A 10804-nucleotide genomic window follows, 5' to 3' on the forward strand; every position below is an offset into this window, starting at 1 on the left:
TCTGACCCAGGAGGCTCAGCTGCACCAAGTGGTGTGTGTGTGTGAAATCCCAGAACACGATGGGTTAAGTCTGTGTGTACAATGGGGCCAGTGCGAACCCACTGCACGCCTCTCCCTCCAACTTGTCCCCAAATCACCCTGCGCTGCCCCCTGGCGGCACACCCTCACGTCACAGTCGCCGGGCTGTGATTGGTGGAGGCCGGCGATTGAGTGTCGGTGTACTGTCGCGTGAGCTCAGGGGGCGGGGCCACTTATAAGTGTGGTGGGGAGCGCTGTGCGTGTCCTGTGAGCGACGGCTGAGAGGCACGTGTAGGGGGTGACACTGTACTTGAAGCTCGCTGTAACTCCGCTATGATCTCTGTATTGGTGAAAAGCCTTTAAGTCAGACCGATGAACTGCACCAGGTAATTGCTGCCGCCTTCCCTCCCCGGGGAAGGGAGGGTTCACTTCCCGAAGAGAGACTCACTGGTCCATGTAGCAATTCCTGCGTCCCTCTAAATGTATCCAGTGTTAACACTGCCAGCCTTGTCCTAAACCTGCAAGTTCTGTCTGCTCGTCTCCTCTTTGCTTTTCCCTTATTCGGCCGGGAAACTTGCTTGAGACCATTTGCGTCAAACCCTCCCACCGATTTGATCGCTTTTCTCCAAAACTTTTTGGATCTGCGTTTTTTTTTTGTCTCTTCCCCACGCGCAACACTTTTATTAAAATAGTGACCCTTCACCGTGATAATGCGGCATCTCGTTTCCCATGACACCGGCAGCGGCAAATCTGCCGACCAGGTTTCTTTAATGAAAAGTCAATCTGATTTGTCTTTAAAAGTTTTTAAACGCTTTGCAGCCCTCGCTGTTCTTTGAAAACGCGAGCAAAATATTGCGAACGATGAATAAAGCAGCCGTACCAAACACTGATTTTGTTTTTTTTCTCTCTATTTAATTTTACTGGGGTGATGCGTTGCGTCCTTCGTAAAATACGTTGTCAAATGATTTAACTGTTAACTTTTCCGGAATGAGTTCCAGATGTTGAGGGGCTTTGTTGCATTGTTGCCATTAGACAAACAGAATATGACCATGTTGAACCTCATGTTTCAGGGTCTACCATATCTTGGATACCAGATCGTTACCACCTGTCTCGATAATGCCAGTTGATATAGCCATGAGACTCTGTTTGGCTCATTCTCCACCTATGAGGAATTTCCTTGGCCCCTATGATCCTTACAGAGGGCTGAACATCACCAGTAGGCTGAAGCCCCTGCGGCCCTGCATCAGTCTGAAAGGTGGAACTGAAACGTGTAATGATGGCTGGGCTCAATCCAAAGGCAAAAGAAAGAAAGTGGCTTTTGCAGATGATAAAGGTTTTTCTCTCACTGCAGTTCACTTTTTCTCTGAACGTGAAGACTCGCTTGCTGAACTACAGTTTGACCTGACAGATCTCGACAACACAACATGTGGACTGAAAGCAAATGAAAGAATGCCCCTGGTACTGGATTTCTCACCACCATCTGAAGACTATGTGGAATTTAGAAATCGCCTGAAGAAGAATTTCGTCTGCCTTGAAAATTGCACTCTGCAGGAGAAATTCATCACGGGTACTGTCGCAGTGAGGAATCTAAGTTACCATAAAGTAGTTCAAATCCGGATAACATTCGACACTTGGAAGAGTTATAAGGATGTGGACTGTACATTTCTAAACAATATTTATGGCTGTTCTGAAACAGACACATTTTCTTTCGCTATTGACTTGCCATCATCCATACCACCACAGGAAAGAATCGAGTTCTGCATCTCCTTTAAGTGTGGACACCAAATCTATTGGGATAACAATGAGGGGAAGAATTACGGCATTGTTCACATCGATTGGAAACGTGACAGGAATGAGACTCCGATTACCTTCAGGGATGAGGTGACCAAGACCCCTGTGAAGATGCAGACGATTGAATGTGACCAGTTTGGAAGTCCACGATCATCGAGTGAGCTGTTTCCTGAATGGCAAAGCTGGGGAAAGATCGAGACGGCTCTGCCGTATTGGTGACAGATGTTAGTGTTGCTGTATTGTTTGGTGGAGAGTTGCCTCAATTTCCATATTAAAACTTATGAAAACCATGCTGCTTATCTGTAAAGCCCCTACTAAATTAATAATCAACTTGGTAACTTTTTCAAAAAGCTTCCCTTTGCAACCTTTTAATTTTGTTTGGCTCCTATATACACTATAGGGCCATCTTGAAATAGATTAGTGACTGTTTGTATCATGCACTTCAGTGCAGCGTAAGTTACTAATGTGGATAATTAGTATGCAAATATGAGAATTCACATTGGATCCTTGAGGCTCTGTGGTAAAGTTACATTCTGGAGTTGTAGTGTTTTGTGCCATGCTTGCTATATTTTAAAACAACAAGAGCTGTTAGAGTGCAAAGAATTGAATAGAATAAGCTAGAGCACTTAATGCACTGACTAAGATGTACTATAAACATTTTTATCTGACTAACAGTCTGTTAGATAACTTGCAAGCACTAACTCAGTGATTATGTATATTGTGATTAGCCATGGGTACGTGACAGGCTGAACTAGAAGGTAGCCAAAAATACATTGCATGTTGTAAAGCAACTGAGTGCCTTTTGGTTGAATGAATGACATTATTGGATGCTAACTATGCAGGTTTCCAAATCAAATTTGATGCAGCTGTGAGAAGCTAACATTTGTTCAAATTGTTGTTGTGGTAGACTATCAAACACATCTTTTTCGGGTTCTACTGATCAGGTCCTCAGAATACAGCTAATGCATGAGCATTATATTTTGGGAATATTCACTTCTTTCTGGAAATGTTTTATCAATTAAGCCAAAAGGTTTTCCACACTTATGAACATTCAGTTCTATGTGCTTTTAGCTAACCTCAGTCTGTTATTTTGTATCCAAATTAAAGGGGTGGGAAAACCTGACAATCAGAAGGCCTGTTTGTATGTAGCAATATGTTTAGACAACCAACATTATCATTTTTTGCACGGCTCTTTTTCAAATGTGACTGGCGCACTGTATTTTTCCTAACTATATGTACATATAGCTAGCTATGAGGTGCTCATAATTGATCCTTCATATTGAAGGTTAGAAAATTAACTTGTATTTGGGTACACATGGGTTCATAATTAGAAAGTAATACATTTCTGGAGACTGCAATGATTTGGTTTGAAGGGATCTGATGGATCCCTTTGCTCTCGTGTAGGTAGGATTCTGTAATCTTTTCTTCAGTCTTTGATACTAACATTGCCATAATGTAGGAAGCATTTTATGCAGCTGTAAGCATTGGCTTCAAACTTTATAAGTTTTCAAGCCATTAGTACTGACAGCTGTTCAATAATGCAGCTGAAGATTACAACACATTCAGATGAGAAAGACAGTTCATCAAAGACACATTGGCCTTTCCATCTAGAAAAGCTTGCTATGCCTTCTGCTTCCCTATGCAAAACAGTGTCCACTGTATCACAATGGCAATGGTCTTTTGCTTCTGCTATGTTGTTTGGAAGTCTTAAAAAAATCTTGTATTATTGATTTAATACCAATCCTAAATTTTCATTTGTCAATTGAGTATATGCCCTGTATGTGTTTCACAATTAACCCTGAAATTTAAAATATCCTATTTAAAAGGTTAGTTTCCCTTTCAAGTTTCACAAATCTTTCATGAACAAGACCTCTAACACTAGAATCAGTTTCATGGTTGTTTCCTGTACTGTTTTTCAGTATGAAGGTTCTCAGCTGCCAGAATACTCCCCTAGTCTGAAGTTCCCATTCAGTTTAGGCACAGTGTCTACCCTACACCAAACCTGTTGACTCTGAAAATGGCCATATGTAGTTGATATTGGTATTTATACTAGCCTGGCCCGTTTATTTTCTTAAATTCTTATTTCACCAAATGTGTGAAACATGTCAGGAGATATAGCACTTGATTCCTTTAAGGCAGTGCATCCATGCCAAATTCTCAACCTACCATGGTAGCGTATGTCCTGGGACTATTAGGCTGGCAATAAGCACAACACTACTGTGCCTTATGTATAGAGAGAAATGAAAAGCTATGCTCTTTGGCATTCTGCTTGCAATTGATGATGAAGTTACTGATGAAAGTGGAAGATGCAAATAAATACAAGGCATGCTGAAAAGGAGGAAAATATTTATAGTCATGTTGTCTTTAGTTAATTGACTTTTAAACTAGTCTATGAAGTAACTTATCAGTGCACTGGGATGAAGCCATAAATGCTTGTCATGCTAGCAGGATGCATACTTTGAGTAATTAGAACATATTTAACCCCACATTAAACTGTTTTCTTTGTTTATATTAGCTTTTATGATATCTTTAATGTTTTTGACTTCAGTAATCAACTTTTTCTTTGTTTGTATTGTATGTGCTTTTTTTTCTTTTGAGCAGCAAATTTCCTGGAACAGATTGAGTGTCTGTATCCTTGTTCCGGTTACCCACCTTGACAAGCCTGACCGTCCCCCTTTTTAAACTTGATTTGCAAACCCAACACTGTCTTTGAAAGTGACTTCCTAATTGACATCTGACATTTGTTACCTTCTGCTGTGCCTATCTTGTTGATGGCACCAACACTGTATTTGGTCACGTTGATAACCTCAAAATTTGACTTTCCCTCTGAAAGTATTTCACTGGTATACAGTAATTTCCCTTTCTAAACTTATTAGCATTCACATATCTCCATTGTAAGTATATTCTTTGGAGACTGTCATCTGGGGTGGTGATTAATAAAACAAAATGATATTTTTTACCTGATATGGTTACTACAACGAGCATAGCCTTTATGGTCTGCTTCACCTTTTTATTTTGCCCTTTGATTTCTTTGCAGGTTTTGTCTATTATACTTGTCAGCTGATATAATGTGATTGTGGTGTAATTTGAAATCTTAGTGTGAACACTTCTGACTGCGTGCCGTAGATTTAAAGGACAGTTATTGAAGGGAAATGTGAAAGGGTTGTTAACACAGTCTCTGTGATCAACAAAATATTTTTGTACTTGAGATTTGATGTTGTAGGATTCTTGAAGGGAGGAAAAGTCTAAGGAGAGTGTCATTTTATTCAAAGTACTTTTCCATTCAATAAAGAAAATTGAGTTATAACTTTCAACATAAATGATCACACATTTTCTTTCTGTATGCTTTATGATTGGCTGCTTCAACTGTATTAGAATTGGCAAAAGGGGATAATTCAAACTTGGCTTTCATGGTATTTACAAAAGCCAATTGGCTGAGTTCTCCTGAGATTTATATTTTTCTGTAGGAGGAATGCTTTGAGTAATTACCCACTTTAGACTTGCCCTTTTTGTTTGTTTTTTAGGAAATTGTATGGAGAAAAATAAAGCTTTATATTGTAAACCTTACTGAATCGTTTTTATGAACTAAAATAGAAATACAAGTTGACACACAATGAAAATCAATTGCAAGACCCAGTGAAGAAAAGAGCACTCTCAGCAGCTTATAAAGGTTTACATAAAAGATTCATTCCTGTGGAACCGGGATTGATATTGAAATCTAACTGTTGGATTAGTTTTTTTAAATTATCTAAAACGTGACTCATTTTTAAGCAACTTGTTTATTCTTGAGTCATTTAAAAATGGTCAAATTTATACAAACTATGGTGGAATTTTTGCCCATCAAATGTTTTTTTGAATACTTATGCTGTCCTCTATAATTTTAAATGTTTCTACCATTTGCATACACAACTAACAGATTCCACAAACTCTTTTATCTACTCAGTAAGCTACAGTACCGCCTTTTCCTTATGCTTACTGGAATGTTTCCATGCAATGCTAAAAGCTGTCTTTCACTACTTGGGTTTAATACTGGATGAAATTACACTAGCAAGGTATAAAAATGCATGAGATCTGTTACCAAGATCCTACACTTTCTATGAACCATTTCTTTTTACTTTACTAATCTGGATGCAAACATCCTTGCTAATCATTCATTTGAAATGAAGTGAAGAAAATCACTGGCCAGAACTGGAGTTTTGGAAATGCAACTCAAGAATATTAACCGTGCAGAAGACTGAGTCAGTGCTAGACCATGAAGGCAGAAAATTCTGGAGGAACCGAAGTCTGGTGGCATCTGTAAAGAGAGAAATAGTTGATGTTTTGAATTCAGTGTGACTCCCTTTCAGAACTCTATTAATGAACTCGTGTCAATTCTGACAGCCTTTGCCAAGACCTGTTGAGTTTCTTCAATGTTTCGTTTGCTTCAGATTTCCAACATCTGCAGTAGTTTGTTTTTAATAGACAGTTTAAGGTCTTGTTTTGAGTAGAATTCTGCTGTTATTGAGACCTGTGGTATGCTACAGATATATATGTGAGTTCAATGTCCTTTTCAGGGCCTTCAGTAAAATAACCAGATTTGCAGCAAAATCCACGTGTTCTCTGTGCTGTACACCTTCCAGTTGGTATGCACTATATAGTTGCATTTTTTTTTAGTTTGTTCAATTTTATTTTAATGTTAACTGTACTCATTTCAATTGCTTGCATACTCCTGTATTCCAATAACAATTGACCATTTTATCATTCCATAAATAATTTGTCAAGGTGGTGCAACGTGATTTGCACAGTAAGCCAATAGCAAGTAGTTAAACCTTGAATTCTAGTATATAGTAAATTTTGGCTTTTGCTTTCGTTATTGTATATTTGTACATTCTGTTTGTACTTCAGAAGTGAATGTTGGGTTTGCACTTGAGCAATGCAGGACCTTGTTTCAGTTAACTGTATGTGCCCTTTTATATTAGTAATCATGTTGCAAAGCTATTCAAAGTGTTCATTCATAGTGGTTTACATCTATGCTTAACGGTAACTCCTTCCCAACAACTTATTTAGTCACAGCACTGAGTGTGCCTATATATTTCCAGTAGGGGAAAAGATAATGAGGCTTATCTACTAAACAACATGTCAGCAATCACAGCAGGGTGGATAAACAGTTTAGCAAGGTGACAAATCCAATGATCTATCCACTGAGCTGACCATCTGACAGGAGGGACAGAAGTGCAAGGTGAATAACTGGGAAGACTATTTACTTTCTGATTGAGCTGTGGATATTGCTCATGCTTTTTTGTGTGGTTCGTTTGCTGAGCAGCTAAAGAGAAGTTCTGCATGCTTAAAGGGATTCATGTAAATTTTACATTATTAGTTAATAATGGTCTTAGTTAATAATGGTCAGCTGTAAGTAAACAGACCAGAGCATCTGGAATAAGGTGGGTGACCTAACAGCATGGGTTGCTGCTTGGGACTTTGATGTTGTGTCTATTTCAGAGATACAGAGCAGGGACAGGAATGGTGGTTGCAGATTCTGGGTTTAGATTGTTCAGTAAGAACAGGGAAAGTGGTAAAAGAGGGAGAGGTGTGGCATTGTAAGTCAAGGACAGTATTATTCTGGCATTTGAGGACTCATCTACTGAGGTAGTATGGGCTGAAGTTAGAAACAGGGAAGGAGAGGTCACCCTATTGGGAGTTTTCTATAGGCCTCCGAATAGTTCCAGAGATGTAGAGGAAAGGATAGCAAAGATGATTCTGGATTGGAGTGAGAGTAACAGGGTACTTGTTATGGGGAACTTTAACTTTCCAAATACTGACTGGAAACGCTATAGTTTGGACAAAACTGACACATCTGAAATAGTCAATGTGTGTAGTTAGGCCAACAAGAGGGGAGGCCACATTTGGATTTGGTACTGGGTAATGAACTTGGCCAGATATTTAGATTTGGAGGTAGGTGAGCACTTTGGCGATAGTGACCACAATTTTATGTTTACTTTAGCGATGAAAAGGGATAAGTATATACTGCAGGGCAGGAGTTAAAACTGGGGGAAAGACAATTATGATGCATTTAGGCAAGATTTAGCCTGCATAGGATGGGGAAGGAAAATGTAGGAGATGGGCAGAATTGAAATGTGGAGCTTGTTCAAAGAACAGCTATTGCGTATCCCTGATGAGTATGTGCCTGTCAGGCAGGGAGGAAGTGGTTGAGCAAGGGAACTGTGTTTTACTGATGAAGTTGAATCTCTTGTAAAGAGGAAGAAGGAGGGTTATATGAAGATGAGACGTGAAGGCTCTGTTAGGGTGCTTGAGAGATAAAAGCCAGGAAGGACCTAAAGAGAGAGCTAGGAAGGTACATGACAAGCCTTTGGCAGGAAGGATCAAAGAAAACCCTAAAGCTTTCTATAGGTGTGTTAGGAGTAAAAGAATGACTGACTAGGGTAAGATGAGGCAGTGAAGGACAGTAGTGGGAAGTTGTGCATGGAGTCCAAGGAGGTAAGAGAGGTGCTAAATGAATATTTTTTTGTCTTTTTCTTGTGTGAATACTGACAATGTTATAGGGGGATACTGAGATACAGGCCATTAGACTAGACGGGATTGAGCCTCATAAGGAGGAGGTGTTAACAATTCTAGAAAGTGTGAAAATAGATAGGTTCCCTGGGCTGAGTGGGATTTATCCTAGGATTCTCTGGGAAGCTAGGGAGAAGATTGCAGAGCCTTTAGCTTTGATCTTTATGTCGTCATAAGAATAGTATCAGAATGGAGGATAGCTAATGTTGTCCCCTTATTTGAGAAGGGGAATAGAGGCAACCCTGGTAATTATAGACCAGTGAGCCAGTTATGTTGCGGGTAAAGTTTTGGAAAGGATTATAAAGAGATAGGATTTATAATCATCTAGAAAGGAATGAGTTGTTTGAAGGGTAGGTCGTGCCTCCCAAATCTTACAGTTCTTTGAGAAGGTGACCAAACAGGTGGATGAGGGAACAGCGGTTGATGTGGTGTATGTGGATTTTAGTAAAGTGTTTGATAAGGTTCCCCACAGTAGGCTATTGTAGAAAGTACGGAGGCATGGGATTGAGGGTGATTTAGTAGTTTGGATCAGAAATTGGCTAGCTGAAAGAAGACAGTGGGTGGTGGTTGATGGGAAATGTTTATCCTGGAGTTCAATTACTAGTGGTGTAACCTCAAGGATATGTTTTGGGACCACTGCTGTTTGTCATTTTTATTAATGATCTGGATGAGGGCATAGAAGGATAGGTTAGTAAATTTGCAGATGGCGCTAAAGTCAGTGTAGAAGGTTGTTGCAGGTTACAGAGGGACATAGATAAGCTGCAGAGCTGGGCTGAGAGATGGCAAATGCAGAAAAGTGTGAGGTGATTCACTTTGAAAGGAGTAACAGGAATGCAGAGTACTGGGCTAATGGTAATGTGGAGGAGCACAGAGATGTCTGTGTCCATGAACATGGGTCCCTCAAAGTTGCCAGCCAGGTTGATAGGGCTGTTAAGAAGGCACACAGTGTGTTAGCTTTTATTGGCAAAGCGATTTTGAGGTTTGAAGCCAAGAGGTCATATTGCAGCTGTGCAAAATTTTGGTGTAGCACACTTGGTGTTTTGCATACAGTTCTGGTTACCGCATTACAGAAAGGATGTGGAAGTTTTGGAAAGGGTGCAGAAGAGATTTACCAGGATATTGCCTGGTGGACAGCGAAGAAAGTTACCTCTGATTACAACGGGATCTTGATCTGATGGGCCAATGGGCTGAGGAGTTGCAGATGGAGTTAAATTTAGATAAATGCGAGGTGCTGCATTTTGTGTGAAAGCAAATCTTAGCAAGACTTATACACTTTATGGTAAAATCCTAGGGCGTGTTGCTGAACAAGGAGACTTGAGTGCAGGTACACCGCTCCTTGAAAGTAGAGTCACATGTAGATAGGATAGTGAAGAAGGTGTTTAGTATGTTTTCCTTTATTGGTCAGGGTATTGAGTCAGGAGTTGGGAGGTCATGTTGCGGCTGTACAGGACATTGGTTAGGCAGCTTTTGGAATTTTGCATGCAATTCTGGTTTTCCTATTGGAAGGATGTTGTGAAACTTGAAAGGGTTCAGAAAAGATTTACAAGGATGTTGCCAGGTTTACAGGATTTGAGCTATAGGGAGAGGTTGAATAGGCTGGGGCTATTTTCCCTGGAGTGTCGGAGACTGAGGGGTGACCTTAGGTTTATAAAGTCACGAGGGGCATGGATAGGATAAATAGACAATGTCTTTTCCCTGGGGTGGGGGAGTCCAGAACTACAGGACATATGTTTAGGGTGAGGGGGGAAAGATATAAAAGACCTGAGGGGCAACCTTTTCATGCAGAGGGTGGTACATGTATGGAATGAGCTGCCAGAGGAAGTAGTGGAGGCTGGTACAATTGCAACATTTAAGAGGCATTTGGATGGGTATATGAATAGGAAGGATTTGGAGGGATATGGGCCGGGTGCGGCAGGTGGGACTAGATGGGGTCAGGATATCTTGCCAACATGGGCGAGTTGGACCAAAGGGTCTGTTTCTGTGCTGTATATCTGTGACTTAACCTTCTTCTCTCAAAAGAAAATAGCCTTAAGAGGTGACTTAATAGAGGCATACAAGATGATCAGCGGACTAGATAGGGAGGACAGTGAGAGCCTTATTCCTGGCTGGCACAAGGGGACATAGCTTTAAATTGAGGGGTGATAGATATAGGACAGATGTCAGAGGTAGTTTCTTTACTCTGCCTGCAACAGTTGTGGACTCACCAACATTAAGCACATTTAAATGGTCATTGGATAAACATATGGATGATAATGGAATAGTGTAGATTAGATGGGCTTTAGACTAATTTCACAGGTTGGTGCAGCAGCTAGAGCTGAAGGCCCTGGACTGCATTGTAATGTTCTATATTCTGTACTGGGAATAAGACAGTGTTAAAGGATGCAGAGCACACAATCTTCCTTACATAAAGACTAAGCCTTGGCAGGAAGTCATCCAAGATTGCAAG

General features: G+C 40.3%; 1 protein-coding gene across 1 annotated transcript; it reads left to right on the top strand.

Annotated features, from left to right (window-relative positions):
• Positions 1 to 267: 267 nt before the first annotated feature.
• Positions 268 to 5376, top strand: ppp1r3cb (protein phosphatase 1, regulatory subunit 3Cb). The gene is made up of 2 exons (XM_072557781.1): positions 268 to 404; positions 1089 to 5376. Exons 1-2 carry the CDS (start codon positions 391 to 393, stop codon positions 2026 to 2028), a joined length of 954 nt encoding a protein of 317 aa, XP_072413882.1. The 5' UTR covers positions 268 to 390; the 3' UTR covers positions 2029 to 5376.
• Positions 5377 to 10804: the final 5428 nt, after the last annotated feature.

Source organism: Chiloscyllium punctatum, chromosome 38 (assembly GCF_047496795.1).
Source record: "Chiloscyllium punctatum isolate Juve2018m chromosome 38, sChiPun1.3, whole genome shotgun sequence".
Classification (NCBI taxonomy): domain Eukaryota; kingdom Metazoa; phylum Chordata; class Chondrichthyes; order Orectolobiformes; family Hemiscylliidae; genus Chiloscyllium; species Chiloscyllium punctatum.